Source organism: Carcharhinus amblyrhynchos, chromosome 17, assembly GCF_965287045.1.
Source record: "Carcharhinus amblyrhynchos chromosome 17, sCarAmb.v2.hapA, whole genome shotgun sequence".
In the NCBI taxonomy this organism is placed as follows: domain Eukaryota; kingdom Metazoa; phylum Chordata; class Chondrichthyes; order Carcharhiniformes; family Carcharhinidae; genus Carcharhinus; species Carcharhinus amblyrhynchos.
In genome coordinates, this window is record NC_137340.1 from 3,082,330 (window position 1) to 3,108,244 (window position 25,915).

Consider the following 25,915-nt stretch of genomic DNA (forward strand, 5'->3'; position numbering starts at 1 on the left):
ACCTTTACAGGAAGCTAACTGAGACTTTTGGGGTGAAAGAGATCAATTCAGAAAAACTGGGGGTAAGACCATGAACAGGGCAGAGTCTCCTCACTTACTGATGCCTCACAATGCCAGAGACCCTGGTTTGATTCCCGGCTTGGGTCACTGTGCAGAGTTTGCATGTTCTCCCTGCATCTGTGTGGATTTCCTCTGGATACTCCGGTTTCCTCCCACAGTCCAAAAAGATATGCTAGTTAGGCGCATTGGCCATGCTAAATTCTCCGTCAGTGTACCCGAAGAAGTGCCAAAGTGTGGCGACCAGGGGATTTTCACATTAACTTCACTGCAGTGTTAATGTAAGCCTACTTGTTAGACTAATAAATAAACTTAAATTTAATGTTCTAGGATGACAGTAAGTTGAGTTTTAAATCCAATGATAGAGAAACTCATGAGCAGCCCACACTTTTTGAAGGTGGTGTGGAGGGAGGTTAGGGCAGGAGAGAGGGTGTATGGAGATAGTTTGTAACGCAGAAAAGAAGCCAAAATTTATCATTGTTCCCCAGGATAATCTTTTTGTAATCCACAAGTATTTAATTGCTTTTCCTTAACTTTGGGCACAGAAAGACTGTCATAAAATTGGATCCACAGTTCCAGCCATTCCATCCATCTCCCAGCCTCTTTCACTCCCTGGTCTGCTCGCTGGTCTTCCCAGATTCTAGCCATACCCTCCACTACCCTCTCCTCCAGTAATATTGAGTCCCAGATTGACTATTGTGCCTAGAAAGACTAGTATAACTCTTATCCATGCTCATCAGCCAGAACACTAACTCAAACTCATAGTCTCCATAATTGCACTTGTTTACTCAGTTACAGGATGTTTTACAACTCAACTCATACAATGTCCTACAACAGAAAGAAGAGCGAGGGACAGAGGGGAAAAAACATTACAACAAAGATGAATACATGTGGGAATGATATCCCTTGCATTATAAGGACTACAGTGTAATTGGTAAGAATTGGATTTTGTACACGATGTTCAAGGTTTAAGAATAATATATACTTACTGACATTGTTCTAGTGAGGAAGTAGCAAACACCAATAAATTCAATTTACATTTTATTCTTCTGACAATTTTTTAAATGTCATTCCCCAATCAGATGCTCTTGGCAAGAGGCAGCACTCATCAGGATAATTCATCAGGAAACTGGAGAACCACTGAGGCTGCTTTTTACCCAGTGTATAGTGCACTGTTATGTAGGTTATTTCTTTCAGATCTGAATCTACCCTTCGTATGATCTTGTTCCAAGATCCTGGGCATCAATCTTAGTTTGTACATCAATATTGCCTTTGCAGCAAACTCATTTCCAGATCACTGCAAGGCAGTTTATGAAATTTTTAATCCAGATTGCCTCTGATACATCCTTCAGATTTCATTTATTCACAGAAATCTACAAAATTACAACATCTAGTTTGACTATGCAAAAAAAGATAGTGCTTGTGAAGGCTCAAATTACTGCCATTCTAGAAGATGCATCAGTAAGTGAGTTAATCCAAGGGAAAATAAATTGGTTCATAATAAATGGATCCAAATTAAAATTCTCTAATATTTTACTCTGGCCTGGCTTACTACAAGCAAGATTCCAACCTCTATAAAAGCAAAACACTATGGATGCTGGAAATCTGACATTGATACAGAAAACGTTGAATAAACTCAAACATTGCGAATCCATATGATTCTTCCCTTTTTAAAAATTGGAGCAGATGCAAGTGTAAAGCTGCTTTACCTGAAAGGAGAGTTTGGGACCTTGGAGAGCGAGGAGGTAAAGGGGTAAGTGCTGCACCTTCAGCGATTGAGAGGGAAGGTGTAGTGGGAAGGGGACGAAGGGTTGGGCGATGGAGGAGTGGACCAGGATGTGCGAAGGGAATAACCCTGTGGAATGCAGCCAGGGGCAGGTGAGGGGAAAATGTGTTTGGTGGTACCATCATGCTGGAGTTGGTGAAAATGGCAGAGAATGATCCTTTGAATGCGGAGGCTGGTGGGCGAAAAGTGGGAAGAAGAGGGACCCTATTATGGTTCTGGGAGTGAGAGGAAGGAGTGAGGGTAGACATTTGGAACGGGTCAGACAGGATTGAGAGACCTGTCAACCAGTGTGTGGTTGAGGGAAAAGACAGACATGTCGTAACTGCTGTTTCTGAAGGAAGCAGCATCTGAACTGATACAACAGGAATGGAAAAACTGGGGGAACGGGATGAAGTCCTTACTGGGGTCAGGGTATGAGCAGCAGTGGGAGTTGATGGGTTTGTAATGAACAATGACGGTCAGTCTATCACCGGAAATGGAGACAGAGAGGTCAAAGAAGGCAAGTGTCGTGGGTGAAGGTGAGAGAAATTGGGAGCTAAATAGATAAAATTTATCCAGGTCCAGAGGAGAGCATGAAGCAGCACTGATACAGTCATTGATCTAACAGAGAAAGATTCAGAGAGAGCTGAGCAAGACTGGAATGAGAAGTGTTCCACATACCCTGCAAAAGGACAGGCACAGAAGGGTCATATGGACTTGAAACATTAACTCTGTTTCTCTCTCCACAGATATTGTCACACCTGCTGAGTTTATCCAGCATTTTCTGTTTTTATTTCAGATTCCAAATTATGTTGGATTTCACTGCAAATACAGTGTTCAAGAAGTTCTATTTCAACATGTAAACAAGACAGGTGTAATTCAATTCTTATTTGGCTCTGGAGTGAGCTTAGTCAGATTGTTTGTAAATATAATTTGCAAGTAAACAAGCTCAAAGCCAAACTGGAATAGAAAACCTCATGAAAATAGATTCTGTGTGGCACGTGAAATACTGAAATGAATGAAAATCACCAAGTTGATTTTTTTTTCACATATTTCAAGTTTTATAACGAATGCTGAATTCTATCCAGTATGAATCATTTTTTTAGGTATATGGTACATGGTCAAGATTAGATAGTGTTAAATTATTTCCACTATTCGGCACTGTGAAAAGAGGGCCCAGAATTAAATTAAGCACCAAAAGTGGTTCTATAAAATCTTTGCACAGAGGGTGATTCAAACCCAAAACCTTCTGCCACATGACCACCGAAATTACATTAAAATGTAATTAGATCATTATTTGTGAAACAGGACCATTGAAGGAGGTATTTAAAGTTAGAGCTCACATATCACCTTTCATATCTGCACAATACTCTGCCAATTAATTACTTCTGAGCTGTGGTCACCGAGGGCAAGCACAACACAGTTTACACACAGGAAGTCCCACAACCAGCACTGACACAAATATTTGGGTAATTTACTTTGCTGAGCTCAGTGAAGAGCCATGTTAACCAGGAGAATTCCAGTGCTTTTCTTCAAATACTGGCTTCGCATCTACCTGAACAGTGCCTCAACAGAATGTCTCAATTGAAAGACAGCATGTCCAACAATGCAGCACTCCCTCCACACTGCACCAGTTAGGCAAGATCAGGACCTGAAATTCTATCGTGGAACTTGAACCCATGGACTAATGACTCAGAATCAGAAGACAAGAAGATAAACAGTGGTACAGATTATGCTGGAACATTCCGTGGTGTTCAGGCTAGTTTCTTCCTTTAAAAATAAAACCAATGGTCTACATGTGACTCCTGACCCACACCATACAGCTGACTCTTAACCTCCTCTGAGTAGCCACCCAGTTATATTGAACTGCTACAGAAAAATAAAACAGGATGAAACCGGATGGACCAACACACCAGAAACAACATCCGGACAACTTCCCATGCAAAAGTCCTCCACATTAACCTCTGACCAAAATTGGGAGATCTGTCTCACGGATAACAGCCTGGCATTAAAGCAAATTACTGCGGATGCTGGAATCTGAAACTAAAGAGAAAATGCTGGAAAACCTCAGCAGGTCTGGCAGCATCTGTAAGCAGGGAAAAGGGCTGACGTTTCAAGTCCAGGTGACCCTTTGTCAAAGCCAAAAGGCATAGAAATTGGGAGATATTTATACTGCAGGGTGAGGGATTGGAAGATGAGTTGTAGCCACAGAAACCAGGGGAAAGGCTGCTAATGGCAGCCCATAGAGAGAATAAAGGGTGTGAGTGGCCAAATGGCAGAGAAGCTGAAATCAGAGAGTAAGCTGTAACAGATGAAGATGTGGGGGAAGGTGGGAGATGAGTGGGAGAGAGATCAAATTTAGAAAAAGGAGAAGAGGGGAAGCAAAGGGGGGGAAAAGGTAAGGAATGGGGGGATAAAATAAGTGGGAATAAATCCTGTCTCAAAGAATCCTTTCCAATAATTTGCCTATTACTGATGTAAGGCTCACTGGCCTGTAATTAACTGGATTATTCTTGCTACCCTTCTTAAAGAAAGGAGCAACATTGGCTATTCTCCAATCCTCTGGAACCTCCCCTGTAGGCAGTGAAGATACAAAGATTTCTCTCAAGGCCCCAGCAATTTCCTCTCTTGCCTCTCCCAGTAATCTGGGATATATCTCATCAGGCCCTGGGGACTTGTCTATCTCAATGTTTCTCAAGAACCCCAAAACCTCCTCCTTTTTGATCTTAAACAATCTACACACCCTTCCTCAGAGTCATCATCCACCAAGTACTTCTCTTTGGTGAATACTGACGCAAAATACTTATTTAATACCTTACTCATTTCCTCTGGCTCCACGCATAGATTCCCTCCCCTTTCCTTGATTGGTCCAATCCTCTCCCTGGCTATCCTCTTGCTCTTTATAAATGTATAAAAAGCCTTGGGATTTTCCTTAATCCTGTTTTCTCATGACCCCTTTTAGCCCTCCTTACTCCTTGCTTAAATTTCTTTCTACTTTCTTTGTATTCCACACTTGCTTCATGTGTTCCCAGCCTCCTAGCCTTGTCAAATGCTTCCTTTTTCTTTTTGATTAAGCTCACAATATCTCTCGTTATTCAAGGTTCCCAAAACTTGCCATACTTATCCCACTTCCTTATAGAAATGTGCTGGTCTTGAATCCCTATCAGCTTACAGTCGAAAGCCTCCCATATGCCAGATGTTGATTTTCCCTCAAATATCTGTCCCAAATCTACATTCTTCAGTTCCTGTCTAGTATTTTTGTAATTAGCCTTCCCCCAATTTAGACCTTAACTTGAGGACTACATTTATCTTTATCCATCAGTATCTTAAAGCTTACTGAATTGTGGTCACTATTCACAAACTGCTCCCCTACTGAAACATCGACTACCTGGCTGGACTCATTCCCCAATACCAGGTCTAGTATGACCCCTTCCCTAGGTGGACTATCAACATACTGTTTCAAGAAGCCTTCCTAGACATTCCTTACAAACTCTGCCCATCCATGCCACTAGCACTAAGTGAGTCCCAGTCAATATAGGGGAAGTTAAAATCTCCCTTCACAACAACTCTATTACATTTACACCTTGCCAAAATCTGCCTAAATATCTGTTCCTCTTATCTCCCGCTGGCAGTTGGGCAGCCTATAGTAAACCCCCAATATTGTGACTACACCCTTCCTATTCCTGAGCTCTACAAAGATTGCCTTGCTGTATGAATCTTCCAAGGTATCCCCGTTTCATTTTATTTAATTTTTTACTGTTCTCTACATTTTATTTCTTTATTGCCTTTTTGCGATGATGAATCAGTACTCTTGTATCTTGAATTATGCTTGGAAGAGTGCTAGGGGTAGCAAGTGCAAAGAATGTACTGTGGCTGGGGGGAATTCAATGCCCATCACCAAGAATGGCTCAGTAGGACCATTATTGATTGAACTGACCACATCCTGAAGAACATATCGGCCAAAGTGCTAATGGTGAAGAAAACAACAAAAGGGAAAAATATACTTGAACTCACCAATCTATGTGTCGCAGATGCATCAGCCATGACAGAATTGGTAGGAATGACCTTGTGGAGACAAAATCCCATCTTCGCAATGAAGGGGCCCTCCATTGTGTCGAGTGGCACTATTACTGTGCTAACTGGACAGATTAACAGATCCAACAGTTCGACTTGGCATCTGTGAAGCACTGTGGGCCATTAGCGACAGCAGAATTGTATAGAACTGCAATCTGTAAATTCATGGCATTGCATAGCCCTCACTCTACATTACATTCTTCCATTCAATGTAAACACTCCAATTATACAACAAGAATTGGTAAAACAATAATTCACGTTTATTTAAAGAAAAAAATTCTATACACACAAAGTTAAGTAATTGTTGACCTAGAGTACATGTCATGGGGTTACACATCACATGGCGGCATGGTGGCACAGTAGTTAGCACTACTGCCTCACAGCGCTCGGGACCCAGGTTCAATTCCGGCCTTGGGTCACTGTCTGCGTAGAGTTTGCTCGTTCTCCTGTGTCTGTGTGGGTTTCTTCTGGGTGCTTCGGTTTCCTCCCACAGGCCAAAGATGGCAGGCTACGTTGATTGGTGATGCAAAATTGCCCCTTAGTGTCGGAGGATTAGCAGGGTAAATATGTAGGGTTAAGGGGATGGGGCCTGAGTGGGACTGTTGTTGGTGCAGACTCAATGGGCCAAATGGCTTCCTTCTGCTCTGTGGGGATTCTATGACCCAGTCTAGAGGTGAGAAATGATTGACAGTAGTCTAAGAATGTCGCCTTAAAGGTACATTTCATCATATTACAACATTTATCTTTTTTTCTAAACTGGGGGTTTACCCATAAAGATTTAAACCACTTACAGTAAAATGAGGGAATGTAACATTGTGTATGCATATACCACTGCACAAAGTAATAGGTTTTCAAGTCTCTGAAACATATTGGCAGTTTGTTTATCTCTCCATGGCTGGAAGCTGCTGTATGTTTTCAGAATGCTGGTTAAGAGTGCTTTGGTTTAGTTATTTCTTAGATCATGTTCTATTTGCAAAAGGATTATTTGATGTTTCTGGTCACAGTATTAATTAGTAATGGGTAATAAATCCTGGCCTAGCTAGCCGAATTTCCAAACGTGGACAAAAAAAAGGTGGTAGTGAGCTGCCTTCTTCATTCATTGTGGTCCATGTGGTGTAGATACACCCATAGAAGTTAGGGAAGGAATTCCAGGATTTTGACAGTGAGGGAATGGTGATATATTGCCAAGTCAGAATGGTGACTGACTTGGAGGAAACCTGGTGTTCCCAGGTATCTGCTGCCCTTGTCCTTATAAGTGTTAGAGATCATGGGTTTGGAAGATGCTGTGGAAGAAGCCTTGGTGAATTGCTGCAATGCATCTTGTAGATGGTACACATTGTTGCCATTGCACATCGGTGGTGGAGGGAGTTTATATTGAAGGTGGTGGAGGGGGTGCCAAACCAGCAGGGTTGCTTTGTCTTGGATGGTATAAGCTCCTTGAGAGTTGTTGGAGCTGCATGCATCCAGGCAGGTGGAGAGTATGCCATCACACTTGTAGATGGTGGTTGGGCTTTAGGGAATCAGAAAGTGAGTTACTCACTGCAGAATTCCCAGCCTCTGGCCAGCTACTCTTTGAGGTGGTTTGCAAAAAAGTAAGTTAAACTGTCTGTCAATCAGACTTAGCTTCTATCAACTTTGCAATCAGGATCATTGTGTACTTGAGAAACATTCAACTGTGAAGGCAAACAAAAATAAACACAGATGGCTGGAAGATGTTAGAAATTAATTAAGTTGGCAGCTGAATCTTTTACCAGGCTCTGCAATTGAACTTGTTTCAGATCAAAAGCTTCAAGTCCAATAGAGAGAGTTTCAATTATTTCAGCCTGCTGAGAAGCAACAGATTTCAAATCAAAGCTCTGTGCATATAGTGGGGCTGTGTACATATCTGGGCATACTGGAACCTTCCCTCTCACAACCGTCCTCGCCTCCCTACCTCAGTCCTCCATAGGTGATACTGACATCGCCTCTCTGTCAAAGGACTTCAAAGGTGTCTGCTCTCACCTGCAGCTTCTGACAGAGAGAAAGGGAAATTCTCTGCTGCAGAATGGAGATTTAAAATCCAATCAGGTGACCGGGGGAGGCAATTGATGACACTTGTGTTGGAATGGATAAGGTGGTAAAAGTGGATAATCCGGTCAGTGAGTAGCGAGTCAAGCTGAGCGACAGGGAATGTGGATGGATAGGAATTTGTGATGGGCAAGGTCAGTAGACAGGACTATGGTGTGAGGTCAGGATTCAGGACTAATGGAGAGGTCAATAATTTATTTCACTGCCAGGAGCCCAGTGGAGACCCTACCCATCGCAGGACCATCTCCTGATCATTATGGGTTGGGTTGGTAAGGCAGAAGTTAACAGTGAGGCAGGGTGGCAGTGAGGACATCAGTTTCTTTTAGATGCAGATGTCGTGGTGTGGTAGAAGAGATCAAACATCTATGGAGTTGCAATCCAGGATAACGCTGACAGTAGACGAGGCCCCCATACATCCCATAGCTGTGCTTGACCTAGCACCATCATATTTGGAACAGGAATAGGAAGCCGCAACACAGATTTCATTTTCATCAAGTTGTGATAGGTCTTGGCAGTGTCAAGAAGGGGAGCTAACATTTCATCGGAGAGTATCTCCTACATTTTCCGTCATCACTTAGAAACCATAAATCGCACTTAGAAACCATGAATCTCTAAATTCTGCAACTTAAAAAAAATTCTTTCATGGGATGTGAGCATCAGTTGGAAGACCTGCATTTGTTGCCCATCCCTAACTGCCCTTGAAAAGGAGGTGATGAGCTCCTTTCTTGAACCGCTGCAGTTCCTGTGGTGTAAGCAAGCCACAGTGCTGTTAGGGAGGAAGTTCCAGGATTTTGACCCAGCGACTGTGAAGGAATGGTGATATATAGGGGCGACACAGTGGCACTGCTGCCTCACAGTGCCAGGGATCCAGGTTCAATTCCGGCCTTCGTTCACTGCCTATGTAGAGTTTGCATTCTCCCCATGTCTGCATGGGTTTCCTCCGGGTGCTCTGGTTTCCTCCCAAAGATGTGCAAGTTAGGTGAATTGCCCATGCTAAATAGCCCCTTCATAACCAGGGATATGTAAGTTAGGTGAATTAATCATGGTAAATGTGTTGTGTAAGGCCTGAAGAGTCGGTACAGACTTGGATGGGCCAAATGGCCACCTTCTGCAGAATAGGGGTTCTATGATTACCGCATTCAGGGGAAAGGATTCAGCCCTATGTGCCCTGCATGAGCAAATGAGTCTACTCAAATAGTACGATTAGTTGTAACTGAAGATCAATGGTGGCTGGATGGCTGGAGATGTAAAAAAGTGCAGGGACTGAGATGGATGGGTAAGTTGGTGTGAGAGTTGATGCGTTGGAGTAGGTTTGAGAAGACAGAGTGAGAGGTTAGTGTGGTCCACATTAGGGTGTGGTTGGATGTGCTGCTGTACTCAGCCTTTCAGCTCTGAGTAGATCATTACATCACTTTCAGAAATTAATCCACTTGGTGACTAACTCAACACAAGTCAGTAATATTAATGATTCTGTCCTAGTTTAAAATGAATCCAAAATAATGGAGTTTGTCTGATGTCAACAAGGATACTGAGTTGGATTTGAAGCTCTTGATTTGCTCTGAGGGTGGGGTTCGGTAACAAGTTGGGAAGCTGGAATTAATTACAGCATATCTGTCAGTGGCTTTTTAACCTGGCTACTGTATATCTTATTATTTCTGGGATTCCTAACCAATTACATTAAATAGATATGATGACAGAATAATTTTCAATCTCACTAGCTAAATGAGAATTGCAAACATGAAACTTGATGGATTCTGAAGTCAGGAAAACAGAATGAGTTGACAGATTGGAGCATCACGTTCAACAAAGTAAAATAAAGTAAAATAAAAAGGCTTGTGTTTATATAGCGCCTCTCACAACAGAAGACAGTACCAGACCAAGCTAGAATCCCAGGCTAGCCACACAGACTCCCGCTGACAAGTGTGGCAAGGTCTGCAAGACATAAAGGGCTACAAGATGAAGGCATGTAAAATCACTGGCTCCGACACATCCTTCCCTGATGAGCTCAATGCATTCAATACCAGCTTTGAACAAGAGATTAGCGAGAGTATGCCCTCCACACGGAAGCCTCAGATGAACCTGTATCCGAGGTCACCATTGCAAACGTCAGATCAGCTTTCGCACAGTCAACCCATGGAAAGCGTGGGGCACTCAGACGAGCATTCAGATCCTGCGCAGACTGGCTGGCTGAGATATTTGCAGACATCTTCAACCTCTCTTTACAACAATCTGAGTTATGCAGAATGTAATGTTACAGTCATAGCTAGGGTTTAAAGAAAGATCAACTTAATGAAAGGTAAGTCCATTCAAAAGTCTGATGGCAGCAGGGAAGAAACTGTTCTTGAGACAGTTGGTATGTGACCTCAGACTTTTGTATCTTCTTCCCAAAGGAAGAAGGTGGAGGAGAGAATGTCCGAGGTTTGTGGAGTCCTGAATTATACTGGCTGCTTTGCCAAGGCAGCAGGAAGTGTAGACAGAGTCAATGGATGGGAGATTGGTTTGCGTGATGGGTTGGGCTACATTCATGACCTCTTGTAGTTTCTTGATGTCTTGGGCAAAGCAGGAGCCATACCAAACTGCGATACAACCAGAAAAATGCTTTCTATGGTGCATCTGTAAAAGTTGATGAGAGTCGTAGCTGACATGCCAAATTTCCTTAGTCTTCTGAGAAAGTAGGGAAGAATTGGTGGGCTTTCTTAACTGTAGTGTCGGTTTGGGGGAGACCAGGACAGGTTGTTGGTGATCTGGACATCTATGAACTTGAAGCTCTCGAGCCTTTCTTCTTTATCCCATTGTTGTAGACAGGAGCATGTTCTCCTCTATGTTTCCTGAAGTCAATGACAATCTCCTTTGTTTTGTTGACACTGAGGGAGAGATTATTGTTGTCGCACCAGTTCACCAAATTCTCTATCTCATTACTGTATCTGTCCCATCATTGTTTGAGATCTGACGCACTACGGTGCTGTCATCAGCAAGCTTGAAAATCGAGTTTCTTGAAAAAAGTACAGACCACGAGGGAGAAACCGAGAGCTGGAGGTAGGCCAACAACTATCTCACATTTGGCAGCCACAGAAGAGAAGATGCTCAATATTGGCAGAGTCTTTGTGTGCTAGGCTGTTGGAGATAGGCCCCTCTTGGTGACAGAATTAAATATCAGACAGCCACACGGTATAGAATACTTATCCATGTTGGCTTGATGTCAGCAATCAATGAAGTGTAATCAGGAGTATAAAGATCAAATGAATGTTCTTACATTTATTGTTCTGATTCATGTTTTTAATATCCCCTTGGGCCTACAAGTGTTCCACAGCAGGATAGTGACTCCTCAGAGGGGATCAGACACTTTGGGGGTACACCGTCACAGGACTCATTCAGACCATGCAGCAGCTGAATAGTCTTATTCTGGAGGGACTGACAAGGATAGTTGGGTTTTTCGCTTGGTGACTAAGCCATCACAAGTGAGCACGAACAATTGATTGCGACAAGGACAGCGGCGAGGAATATACATTGAAGGTTGGAGGACTTTCCACACTTTGCTCAGCTGGTGGTAGATTCTGAATCTTGGGAGGCTGAAGAGGATTTTATCTGGAGTCGCAGCAAAGAATGTGTGATTTATCAGTAAGCGCACTGTGCGTGCTAGAAGAGACCAACTCAAGTATGAGTTGCATGATGACACAGCCTTTTGCAATAATGTCATCCTCCATGGAGAGACTGATCCCACCTACATAAGGCATCAATGCAATGCACGCAGCCAAGTGTTCTCAAGCTCGTTGCACACGAGAAGTGGTGAAGGTGGATATGGAAGTGGGGATTCACCTTAAAGTGCTTCTGCTTCTCACCTATTGTCACCCTGCCAATGTTACCTAGTTACCCTGCTAGCCCGAATCTGCCCCTGGACAGGTGCAGATGGAATAGTTTTAGGCAGCCTCCAAGAGCTTCAGGAGATGTCAATGCAAAGTATCTCTGCATTGAGAGCAGGGATCTCAGCAGTCTGCCCCTACCTCTGATCAAGCCACAGGGGTTGCTCCACTAGAAAGAGGAAGAATAGTGTCAGGAAAACTGTTGGGTGTGTAGTGTTAGGATATCTGTTGGGTATGTTTTGGTCTTCAAGGCTGGTGGAGGTAGTCGAGCAAGAGCAAGTTGAAAAGTCCACAGAGATGGGCGTACACTTGAAATACTGTAAACAGTTTTAGTCTGCTTATCTAAAGAAATACAATACTGGCACTGGAGACAGTCCAGAGAAGGTTCACTAGGCTGATCTTGGGATTATTTTATGAGAGGTTAAATAGGTTGGGCCTGTGCTCACTGGAGTTTAGAAGAATGAGAGATGACCTCATTAAAACATATAGGATTCTCAGGGGATTTGACAGGGTAGATGCTGAGACCTTGTTTCCCCTAGTGGGATAGTCTAAGACCAAAGGGCACAATCTCAAATGATAGTGAATCTGTGGAATTCTTTATCACAGAGGGTTGTAGAGGCTGGGTCATTAAGTATGTTCATGGCTGAGATATGATGTGGAGGTGCCGGCATTGAATTGGGGTAAACATAATAAGAAGTCTCACAACACCAGGTTAAAGTCCAACAGGTTTACTGGTAGCAAAAGCTATCTTGATGGGCCGAATGGCCTCATTCTGTCCTGTTGGGTTTCTATGATACTAAGCCACTAGCTTTCGGAGCACTTGCTGTCCCTTCATCAGATGAGTGGGAGTTCTATTCACAAGCAGGGCATAGAAAAACACAAACTCATTTACAAAATAATGACTGGAATGCGAGTCTTTATAGGTAATCCAGTCTTAAAAGTACAGACAATGTGAGTGGAGAGAGTGTTAAAGAGATGTGGATTGTCTCCAGACAGGACAGTAAGTAGGCTTTTGCAAGTCCAGGCAAGTCATAGCAGTTACAGAGAGTGTGACATGAACCCAAGATCCCGGTTGAGGCCGTTCTCATGTGTGTGGAACTTGGCTATCAGTTTCTGTTCAGCGGCTCTGCGCTGTTGTGTGTCGTGAAGGCCGCCTTGGAGAATGTTTACTCGAAGATTAGAAGCTAAATACCCATGACTGTTGAAGTGTTCCCCAACAGGAAGGGAGCAGTCTTGCCTGGTGATTGTTGAGCGGTGTTCATTCATCCACTGTTGTAACATTTGAGATAGATTTTTAATCAGTAATACAAACAACGGTCATGGGGATAAGGTTAGAAAGTGGAGAAAATGATTATCACATCAGATCAGTCACAATCTCATTGAATGGTGGAGCAGACTCAATAGTCCAAATGGCCTACTTTGGCTCCTATATCTTATTGGTGCACCATAACATGAATCATGCACACTTTCCTGGTATAAGACCACACTGCAATGAAAAGAGTCTGAATTGACATGAAAAGTTACGGTATTGTATTAACAGACACAAAAATGGCAGAGTGAGCTGATTTGTAGAGATAGCTCAAAACTCAATAAATCATTATGAACAGAGCTAGAATATAAGAAAATAGGATCAGAAAATGACCATTCAGTCCATCAAGCTGGCTTGACAATCAACATGATCATGGTTGATCTTTTGCTTCAACTCCATTTACTGTCCACTCCCCATTTTCCCTGATTACTCAAGTCATCAAAAACCTATCTAACTCAGCTTTAAATATACTAAACAACGTAATTCAAAAATTCACAACCCTTTCTTCTCACCTCAGTCCTAAATGACTAATCATTCATCCTGATGCTTTGCCCCATGTTCTAGATTCCCCAAGCAGAGAAAGCAACCTTTGTGTCTACCTTATGAAACACCATCTGGTCTGATTCAATGAGATCACCGCTCATTCTTTTAAACTCCAGAGTACTTCTTTTAATTCTAACATGGGACATGGGAGTCCTGGCCATTTATTGCCCATCCCGAATTACTCCTGGCATCAGTCATTCGCTGGGCCACTTCAGAGGGTAGTTAAGAGTCAACCACATTACTGTTGGTTTGAAATCACATGTAGGCCAGACCATGTAAGATTTGCAGATTTCCTTCCTTAATGGGCACTAACGAATTAGATGTCTTTTTATGCCAATGGTTTCATGGCCATCATTCGACTTCTAATTCCAGATTTCACCATCTGCCGTGGTGAGATTTGAACCCAGGTCCCTGGGTCTCTGGATTATAAATCCAGTGGCAATCCCACTACATCATTGCCTCCCCAATTTACACAGCCTCTCAGCATCATTACTGAGCACAGCTATGGTCTCACCAAAAGACTTGTGCAATTATAGCAGGACTTACTTTGTTCTTGTACTCCAGTTTCTTTGCAATAAAGGACAACGTGCAGTATGTGTTCCTAACTGCTTGCCGTTCCTTATTTGAACATCAACATTTAAAGCTCCAGGTACTTTTTTAAAAACATTGTGCCTTTCTATTCTTACAACTGAAGTGAATAACCTCACGCTTCCCGACACCATGCTCCATAGCCATCTTTTTGCCCATTCACTTGACCTGTCTCTATCTCTTTGCAATAACTTTGTGTCCTCCTCACAGACTAGACTGATATTGTCAGCAAACCTGATTACATTACTTTATTAATAGAGATTGTAAATACCTGAGGCCCCACTACTGATTCTGATTGCTGTGATAGTTACATTGACCGAATTTCCTCCAGCAAGGCACTGCCTGGATTCTTCATTTTCAAATTGGTTACCAGTCATTTATATGAGTAGAGATGGTAACTTGCTGCATCATCTTAAAAATGTCAGCTTCAGGGATACATGTCCTCTACTCCAAGATCACCTAAGAAAATCCTTCTTGAAAATGTAAACTTTTTTTATTGGAATCAGATGATATTAACTACCCTCAAAATACTGCAAATGGAATATTTAATACAATCTGAAAGCCAGTACTAGAAAATCTAACTTCAGCTCGTACTTTGTATAACAGTATAAATGCTACAGTCTTAATTGTAACTCCCTATCTAGATCAGTCAATAATCTACACAAGAACAACTTCAACAACCTGGAACTATCTTTTACTGCAAAACTAAATTTGGCTTTGCATTAATTTGGAAGCATTTGTCTTGTCAATGATCTGTTATTACTTTTACAAGTGCTTTTATCTGCATACTCTTACACATGCTCTACAGCTTGATATAAATATTCAAAATTGCTCAGCCATAAAAATCTCTACTTTTACTATTTTCTTCTTCCTAATTCTTCTGCATTTTTATATTTGTGATAACATCATCAGATCTTATTAGCACATTCGGAGTCATTTGGCCAATCATAGTTGTACAGCTGCATTGTGGTTATATTAGTGGATTAATAATCCAGGTGTCTGGGTTAATAATGTGGAGAACTGATCTCAAATCTTAACAAGACAGTTGTCGAATTTAATTAACTTATTTGGAATCAAAAGCTAGTATCAGTGATGGTGATCATGAAACTACCACAATGTCATAAAAACCGATCTGGTTTCCTAATAAGAACATAAGAACATAAGAAATAGGAGCAGGAGTAGGCCATCTAGTCCTTCGAGCCTGCCCCGTCATTCAATAAGATCATGGCTGATCTGAAGTGGATCAGTTCCACTTACCTGCCTGCTCCCCATAACCCTTAATTCCCTTATTGATCAGAAATCTATCTACCCGTGACTTAAACGTATTCAACGAGGTAGCCTCCACCACTTCAATGGGCAGAGAATTCCAGAGATTCACCCCTCTGAGAGAAGAAGTTCCTCCTCAACTCTGTTCTAAACTGTCTCCCCCCGCCTCTTATTTTGAGGCTGTGCCCTCTACTTCTGGTTTCCCTTCTAAGTGGAAAGAATCTCTCTACCTCTACCCTATCTAGCCCCTTCATTACTTTATATGTCTCTATAAGATCCCCCCTCAGCCTTCTAAACTCTAACAAGTACAGGCCCAATCTACTCAATTTCTCCTCATGAGCTAAACCCCTCATCTCCGGTATCAGCCTGGTGAACCTTCTCTGTACTCCCTCCAAAGCCAATATATCCTTTCTCAAATAAGGGGACCAAAACTGCACACAGTACTCTAATGCCCATTAGAAAAGGAAAACTCTTATTCTTACAGTCTTTTTCTTTCATTCAAGGAATCTGGATGACACTGGCTAGTCATGATGTGGAGATGTCGGTGTTGGACTGGGGTAAACACAGTAAGCAGTCTGACAACACCAGGTTTAAGTCTGTCTGTGCTGTTATATGCTCTGTCTGAGGCCAGAACTCTCCATTCACCTGACGAAGGGGCAAATCCCGAAAGCTTGTGAGTTTACTATCAAATAAATCGGTTGGACTTAAACCTGGTGTTGTCAGACTTCTTACTGTGCTGACACTGGCTCGGCCAGTATTTATTGCTTATTCTTAACTGGTCTTGAGAAGGTGGTGGTGAGCTGCCTTCTCGAACCACTGCAGTCCACGTGGTGTGGGCACAACAACAGTGCTGTACCCAGCAACTTTGAAGGAATGGCGATATATTTCCAAGTCAGGATAGTGAGTGGCTTGGTGGGGAACTTGCAGGTGGGGAGGTGTGTAATGATTCACTTTGGGAGGACTATAATGGAAAGACATAAATTTGAGAAGAGCCATTGAGCACAGAGACCTTGCTGTCCTTATATTGTTATAAATCCTCAAAGGTGACAAAGCAAGGTAGTTCTTGGACCATCTTGCTCAATAGCTGTTGGCTGGAGACCATGAACAAATATAATCAACTATAGGGAACCCTTTATATGAGAGATGAATAACATTTGTTTTTATCAGATGATTAGATGTTATGTCATCAGGCATCATATAGTCAGACAGTATATAGTCAGAATGTGATTAACACTTCAATAATGCCTCCAAGCAGTATTAGACACCCTAACAAAAACTCACATCGTTCTGCCCCAGACTGGATATCGAATTCAGGATCTGAATAGAAAACCTGCAAGATCCCATGAATGGAGCTGGTAGACGAGACAAGGGTGGCAACCCTGGGCTTGTTTGTGGTTTTGTTGCAATGAGAGAAGTGTCAAGGAGCAGGTCTGCACCTTATTGCTATCGCACACTGCTCCCATTTCTCAGTCAGTCTGGTGTGAACTGTGGCAGTAGGAGATGGTGGTTTGAAATCATGTTCTATTCTACACATTCAGTGATAATCTTCTGGCACCATTCCAGCTTTTTCCCCATTCACCCACCAGCAGAAACAGTATTTCATGATTTACCTGGAATCAAATCCTTAGCATTCATTCCCCGTTTAGTAGTTGTGCCTCTCTGTGTGCCAGTCACAATTGCTATTTTGTCACAGATTATGAGGGCAATCTTGAGCCTGCGCTGACTGTCCCTACGAATGCCAGCGTGTGCTCAAGACCCGGAAGTCGCAATTCTCACTGGCAAGATCGCAATTTTGGATCTTCTACATCGCCTCACCAGTGACGCAATCAGATTCACATCCATAAGAGACGTGAACCTGCTTTGCATGCGTTTGAATAGATTTTAATATAATTAATCTGCCACCTCACCAGATATTCACAGCCCGCTGAATATTGACACCACTCTGACGTGACGTTGGTGGTGAACTTGCAGGTGGAGGTGATCCTACATATATCTGCTGCCCTTGTCCTTCTAGCTGGTAGTAGTTGTGGGTTTGGAAGGTACTGTCGAGGGAGTCTTTGGTGAGTTCCTGCACTGCATCTTGGAAATGGTAAACGCTGCTGCCACTGTGCCTTGGTGGTAGAGGGACTGAATGTTTGTGGCTGGGTTCCAATCAAGAGGTCACTTTTTCCTGAATGGCATCGAGTTTTTTGAGTGTCATTGAAGCTGAACTCATCCAGGAAAGTGGAGACTATTCTATCACACTCTGGACTCGTGCCTTGTAGATTTTGGACAGGCTTTGGGGAGCCAGGAGATGAGTTACTCTTTGCGGAATTCCCAGCTGTTAACCTATTAACTTTTGTAGTCACAGTATTTATTTGGCTAGTCCAGTTCAGTTTCTGGTCAATGATTATCCCCAGAATGTTGATAGTGTGGGATTTAGCAATGGTAATGTCATTGAATGGACATCAGCAATAAAATCAGAAATCAACTCTGCTAAATATTGGTATCTGCTGGCGAAAAGAAAAATGTCTCTCTTTTACTTGTAATATTTATATTAGCAAATAATAGCAAATCATTAAAAAAAGTTACAGTGCAATCGAAAATAAATATGCTGTGAATTTAAAGTCCAAAGTCAGAACAAAAGACTTTAAAGAGAAAAGGCAATTAAGAACAATATTTTAGTCAGCTCACTCAGTTGTAGGATGTAGCTCAATATCTACACTAATATTTCAAGTAAGATTTAATTATTCCCTCAGCAACATGTAAGGAAGTTTTTTGAAAACCTACTTAGTAAATGTTCAAAATAAGCAACTGCTGATTTGAATAAATGGGATTAAATAATTTCTGCTGAAGTTTCCCCCTGACAGCGCTGATGAATAACACCAATTATTTAAACAATAGCTTACAGCCATACAGGTGTATAGTCATATTGTTTGTTAGCCAATGTTGTCCTACCAGTTCTATTTTCACCTTGGTTTGTTTGGAAAGTCGTTTTTAGTAAAAGCAGATTTTGTTGCCTTTGGTTGGTTGTTCATTCTGAGTACCGTTTTTGAAAGAGAGTGCAGAAGAAGATATAAACAAGTAGGTACATTAATTTCATTCATATCAAGGGTCTTTTTAAAATAATATCGTGAACTTGTCATTGGGCATGGCCAAAGAGAGCGTTTCCCATTTCAGCACCAAGTGTCATCATCAATCAATACTTGTTTGTGCATAATATTTGCTAAAGATTCCTATTCTCTCCCCCCGCAGAGGTATAACACCTGTTGGAGCACTCAGTACAGTACACATGATCTGAAGAGCTTTGTCGAGGTATATTACGCATGACCCATGAGAAATTTAAATTCTGTACTGGCTCCTGATTGTCAAGGAGAAAGTAGGGCCAAATTGCTGATGGCTAAGTTTGGGCTGTGGCAGTTTTCAAACAGTAACAAGGAGTTCGCCCAGTATCTTCCATTAACAGAGCATCAAATTTAAAAAATGGCATAAATGAGCGGTCGTTTATTTAATTTGTTGGCAGGGGTTTATAAGCAGGATGATTCTGAGCCCGTACTCTCCGTCTGTGGGAATGGCAGCATGAGCTCAAAATCTGGGAAGCACAATTCACACCAGTGAATTTCCAAGTTCCAATATTACTGATCTCGCATCAGTGGAGTAGCATGAAACACGCTGTGTGACCTCAGGAAACTCATTTGAATCATTATCATGTCATTAGCGAGCACATCCTCTGGGGCTTACTCCCCTCACCGGATATTCAACAGACTGGCGTGATGTCACACCAGCACCATTTACAACAGGTTCATCTACATGTGAACCTGTCATGGGGGGGGAATCTCCCTGGGATTGTAAGGGTAATTTAACCCCAGGGAAGAGGGACACGGCAGACAGTGGCCTGGCAATGACCCTGGCACTTCCTCTTGGCAGAGGTTGGCACCATCAAGTTGTCCCAGTTGGAGTCTCAGAGGCGGGGGGGTGGGATTCATTTAGATGTGGTGGTGGCCAGGACTGGATGGAGGAATGGTGATGCTGTTGGGGGAAATGGGAGAAGGGATGGTGGTGGAGGTGGGTGCTGGCTCAGACTGGAGGGGACGGGGGGGCTGGGAGGAGAAGGTGGAAAGGTGCCGGTGATCGGGGGAGAATAGAGGGAGGGGAGTGCAAGAAGGGGTTGCCTTCAGATTTGCAAACGAACAAACCAGCTGTTTGGTTAGAGTCCTTGGATGTCTTAGAAACTTCATCAGCCAACTTTTCAACAGATAGCCTTTGTCCCCAAATATCCATGCTGGTGAGATGAACAGCCTTGGCATCTAGGAGTGCCCCAGGACATAAGCATCGGGGCAGCTTCTTGGATACCTGGCACAAACCTGCAACAGTTGACCCTTGTGGTCACACACAATCTGGATATTTAGACAGTAATGGCCATTTCTATTGACATAGGCATCCAGCTCTCCCCCCTGCACCTTTGTAGGTACATGCCTGCAATTGGTAGTTAGCTGAATTCAGGAAAATCCTGCAATTGCAGCGTATCTTCTGGGTCACAGCCTGGCTGGCCTCATCAGTCCTGGAGTGAATGAAGATGTCAACCCTTCACAACAAGGAATCTGTAACCAATGTGATGCAGCAGTGGGCAGTGGATTATAATACTCCACAGAGATCTCCCACTGACCCCTGGAACAAACCTGAGGTCAGGGCCATTGCCACCTTCAGCCAATGGCATAGGGTGGCCACCTATCCAGTTGCCTTGAGCTTGCTTCCAATCATGTCACAGATAGAGGTGGCAGTGTCCCTGGAGAGGCAGAGTTTTTTTGGCACTGAACCTCTGTCATGTCCAGCTAGCATGGTCACTGTCTGTACACTTTATTTGGACATTGGTACCTTCTCTCTTGCAATCCTGCTGGCCCACAACCTCTTCTGCCTGAGCCCTGTGTCCAGGAGAAAGACTGTGGGATGTGCTGTGGGCAACTGGCCTCCTCTCCCTTCTGTCCCTCCCCATCTCTTCTGAGGAGCTCCCTCCAGTGGAATACACAATCCCAATGTTCGTCAGGCCTTCTGAACAGATTTCTGCACTGAAGGAACCTTTCTACAGAAAACCTCTGCAAAGGCTTTGCAATCCAAATCAACAAAAAAACGTCAAAAACAATCTCTAATTAACTACAAGCGACTCACAGCAAAACTCCGAATTCTTCACCTTACCAACATCTACTGGGCCTTTTATCCCACCCTGGATGGAGAATGAATGAAAAGTGTGATGGCTGCCTGACCAATTGGCTCACACACTGAGTGTAAATAGTGCATGGGCCACTCATAACTCCGCCAACTGCCCTTTAAATGGACTTCACCTTTATTGGTAGGTGCACTTCCAATTTCCATTCATGCCTGTGGACTGGAATATCATGAGACAGTGCAATTACATCGGGACACCCTCCCTACATAATCATGCCCCATTTTGCCAAGAGTCAAGCTTACCATTCACCCACATAGCAATCACAAAGTTACGGCCATGGTTTTACACACTTTGTTTGACTTTGAAATACAGTTTGAATCATTGGTTATGTAGGCCTTTATATTTCTCAGTAAGGTATAATCAACAGAATAATCAGCTTTCAGAGATATATGCTCCACCACCTGATTGGATGTCATCAGACATTTCTACTTGTCCCATCCAAAAGACAGGAAGGAAAGCAAAAATAGGCACAGACTTTCCCCTGACATTCCTGGCTAATCATGATTTACACCAGAAGAATCTCTAACTTTCAGAAAATCAGCTCGGACCTTGTTATCTTTAAAGAGGCTTTAATGCCCCCAATGAATACAGAAAATCAAATTCCAAAGAAACACCCTTTACATTTCTAAGGCTGGGCTCCGGCCATGGGGCATGGTCTGTCTGCAAAGGCAAAAGAGATCCTGACTCCTCTATTAAACCTCTTCAGATTCGAGACCTGAAAAAAAAACATCCTTTGCACAAAATTCAGGAGAAGTGGGATGTATATCCTATGAATGCCCAAGCTGCTAGAACCTGTAATATTGCCCTGTGGAACTGAACTCTGGCAGTTTATCATTTTACCACATAACAGGTAGCAGCAGAAATAATTCTGTACAGATACACTGCCTTGCTCTCATCTACACTGTGTATTACTGGAACATCGGAACTCCTGTATCGCTGCCTGTAAGACTCATTAATCTCAATGTGCTTCTTCCATCATGGAAAGTCATCATTTCTGGAAAGATGAATCATCCAGCAACATTTTCAGCTTGCTGACCTCTGTCAGAAAACACCATTAAACTTTTGATTCAGGATGCTAGATTCATGTAACACCTTAATTCTTATTTTTATTGTGGTCTGAACCCCTTTCTTTCTCTTATCCTTCTATTGTATAAGTCCAAAAAGATATTGGGAAACTCTTTCCTGCATTTTGCGTCTGTGTGGAATAAACCAACCTTTTTTTAAAAGCTTATCTCATGTTTGCTGTGGGGTTATTAATAGAGGATCAGATCACTCCAAATTGAAGGGTTGAGAAAATATAATTAGGGTCCTGGACCAGAACCCCAAGGTATATTATGAAGCCAGACTGGACCCCAACCTTTTTTCTATTTTGGTACAAATGTGAGGAAATAATATTTCCTTCCAGGAATGATTCCACTGACAAATTAGGGATCTTTTATAGCAAAGCAAACTTTATTTAATAACCCAGTTTAACTATGACTCTAACAAATGAAGCAGCTTAACTATTAACAATTGAACAATATTTAAAAATTAAAAGGAAACAACTTTTAATTTCTAATTTATCAATGTTTCAGTTCCAATTAAGCAGCATTCTTCTTTCAGACTTAAATGCCACTTTAAGTACATTTAGCAACCATAAACAAACTTGCTATAATGAGTGTAGGCAGTCATGAAACTTTCAGAGAGAGATAGAGTTCCAGAAACCTGCAAAATCCTTCTAATGTCAACCAGGCTCCAGCTGTAAACTAAACTGCTTTCTGCAAAAGTTTTCTCTCTCTGCTACAGACCACGGACTACACATAAACCACATTATCACATTACCCTGTCAATCTAATCAGAAATCCCAGGTAACATAAGTAAACAAAGGTCCAATTATGCTACTTGAAGTAAGCAGTTGCAAGGTTGAAATGAATAATTATCCTACTCTCCCAAGATCTGAGCTGCATTTTATCTAGTCATACCCACTGCCTGTAGCATAAAGCTGAAGTTTTAGACATTCCCCTCAAACAAAAAGGACTCGATTTTCAATATTACGTTGCTAATGCAGAACATTCTTGCCAGTTGCTCAGATTCAAAATTCAGGCATAACAATACACAGTTTTCAAAATATTTAAAATCATGGTCAAAAAATCACCTGCAGCACTCACCTGGCTTTTTTCATATGCAATACTAGCTAGAAATACTGAATGCTCACCAGGTGAAGCCCAGAAATTAATCCCAAGTCTGTCTAATTATCTCAAATCAGGTTTTTACATATTAAACACTAAAGTACTCGGCATTTACCTTACGTCCGGAGTTGGTAATCCCGTCACAACGCATTCGAGCTGGACCCTGCTTCCCTCTGCCGCTTCCCTGCTCTTTAGCCGCTGGATAAAGCGTGGTGGATTCTCTTCCGTCCCCTCGATGTTAGAAGGTCCTGACTGGTCTTCAGTTGATTTAGCTTCTGCTGTTAATGGCTCAGTGCCTGCTGATAGAACTGGAGACTGTGTTACTTCTTCACACTCCTCCTTTGGTACATTTTCTTCATATGCCTGAGCAGAAAATGGTATGTGTGCCCTCTCCCTCTCGTCAACAGACCAAGATGAGTGTTGAAGTTGTGACTGGGATTTAGTCTGCGTCCTGGTTCGGGTGTTTTTACAGGTTCGAGGCTTAACCCGTTTTGTACTTGTTGTTTTAAAGAGTGAAGATAACTCCTCGATAAAATCCGCAGCTTTAGTTAAGTAATCTTTTTTCGCTTCTGCTTCACTGGAGTAAGGGCTGTTCTTTGGCTGCTTCCTGAGTTCTCTGTGTGTTTCTTTCGAGTTGCTGGGAGTTCTGGTGAAATTCTCACAGTGGTATGATTGATTGTTCACTTGCTCGGGGAAACCTGAGGAACTTGCAGATTCAAAAACGTTTCTCTTCCCAGCGGGTTTCAAACTGCCGTACAAATCTTTGGTGGAGCAACCTACATTGACCTGCTTTTCATCCCTCTTCACTTCATGAGAACACTGGGCAATGGCTTGCTGAGCTAAATTTACACTTTTATCCAATTCTTCCTGATTCAAAAATGCAGACAAGTCAGGAGATTCATCCTGGCCATCTAAGTCCTGGGAAACCCCAGTTTTACTGCCATAGTAGAAATGCTGTGAGGTAACTTCTGACCTGCTTTTCTCCCCGTGCTCCTGATGTATTTGGACTTCAGCTAAATAGCTCTCCCTCAGAAGCTGGGATATGGATGTAGAAGCTTCAAAGTTGTCCTCTTGCATTCTGTCATGGATAATAACAAACTTCAAGTTACAACTTTAGTTGAATATCACTAACCAAACCAAAAATCCATTCATTCAGCTTTATGTTATATATGGCATCACCACCATGCCAAATGGGATAGACTTCTCACAGTTTAAGCAACTGGGCATCCATGGGACACTGTGGGCCATCAGTAACAATGGAATTGTACTCAATCACAATCTGTAACCTCACAGCCCAGCGTATCTTCCATTCTACCACAAACCAGGGAATCAACCCTGGTTTAATGGAGAGTTCAGGAGGGCATGGCAGGAGTATCAGCAAGCATATTTAAAAATGAGGTATTAAATGAGGTGAAGCTACTAAACTATTTTGACCTGCATACTTGCATGCCAAACAGCATAGGCAACAAGGGATAGACAGAGCTAAGTGATTCCACAACTAACAGTCCCGACCTAAGCTCTGAAGTCCCCCACATCTAGCCTTGAATGGTGTTGGACAATTAAACAACTCACTGGAGGAGGGGGCTCCACAATATCCCCATCCTCAATGATGGAGGAGCCCAACACATCAGTGTAAAAGATAAGGCGGAAGCATTCACAACAATTTTCAGCCAAAAATGTCGATTGGATGATTCATCTTGGACTCCCAGAAGTCTCAGCATCAGAGATGTCAGTCAACAACCAATTTGATTCACTCTACGTAATATCAAGAAATAGCTGAAGGCACTGGATACAGAAAAGGGCCGTGATAATATTCCAACAATAGTACTGAAAACCTGTGCTCCAGAACTTACCCAGGCCCCTAACCAAGCTGTTCTAGTACAACTACAACACTGAAACCTACCTGGCGATGTGAAAATTTGCCCAGGTATGCCCTGTAAGCAAGAAACAGGACAAATACAACCCAGCCAATTACTGCCCCATCAAGTGATGGAAGGAGTCATCAACAGTGGCACTTACTCAGCAATAACCTACTCACTGACACTCTGTTTGGGTCCACAAGGGTCACTAGGCTCCTGACATCATTACAGCCTCGATTCAAACATAGACAAAAGAACTGAATGCCAGAGGTGAGATGAGAGTGATAGCATTTGACTGAATAGGCATCATGGAGCTCTAGAAAAATTGGAGTCAGTGGGAATCAGGGGGAAATCCTTCCGCTGGTTAGAGTCATACCCAGTACAAAGGAAAACGGTTGTGATGGTTGGAGGTCAGTGATTGCACAATGTTCGCGACTCCTCAGATACTGAAGCAGTCCATATCTAAATGTAGCAAGATCTGGACATTATCCAGGCTTGGGCTGATGAGTGCCAAGTTACGTTTGTGTCAAAAAACTGCCAGGCAGTGACCATCTCCAACAAGAGAGAGTCTAACCATGATCCCTTGACATTCAATTGCATTACAATCACTGAATCCCCCACTATCAATATCCTGGGAGTTACCATTGACCAGGGACTGAACTACACTGGCAGGTCAAAGGCTAGCAGTCCTGTGGCAGATACTCACCTACTGATTCCCATAAGCTTGTCCATCATGTACAAGGCACATGTCATGAGTATGATGAATACTCTCCACTTTCCTAATGAGTCCAGCTCAAACAACACTCAAGAAGCTCAACAACATCTAGGGCAAAACAGCCCATTTGATTGGCACTCCTTCCACAAACATTCACTCCCTCCAACAACCTATGCACAGTGCCAGCCATGTATACCATTACAAGATGCACTGCAGGAACTCACAAATATTTCTTAAACAGCACCTTCCATGCCTCTGACCACTACCGTCTAGAAGGACAAAGACAGCAGATACATGGAAACATCACCACTTGGAAGTTCCGCTCCAAGTCATTCACCATCCTGACTTGGGGAGGTGGTGCCATAGTGAAATTGTCACTGGACTAGCGATCCAGAGACCCAGGGTAAAATCTGGGTGACCTGGGTTCAAACCCCAACACCG

At 42.7% G+C, this 25,915-nt stretch overlaps 1 protein-coding gene across 1 annotated transcript in view; it reads right to left on the bottom strand.

The window, feature by feature from the left end:
• Positions 1-25,915, bottom strand: part of mypn (myopalladin) — a 208,245-nt gene that overhangs the window by 176,959 nt on the left and 5,371 nt on the right. Inside the window, exon 2 of the mRNA XM_080205403.1 lies at positions 23,016-23,978. Within this exon, the coding sequence (XP_080061529.1) occupies positions 23,016-23,977 (962 nt within the window). The 5' untranslated portion in view covers position 23,978. The remainder of the gene's footprint in view (positions 1-23,015; positions 23,979-25,915) is intronic.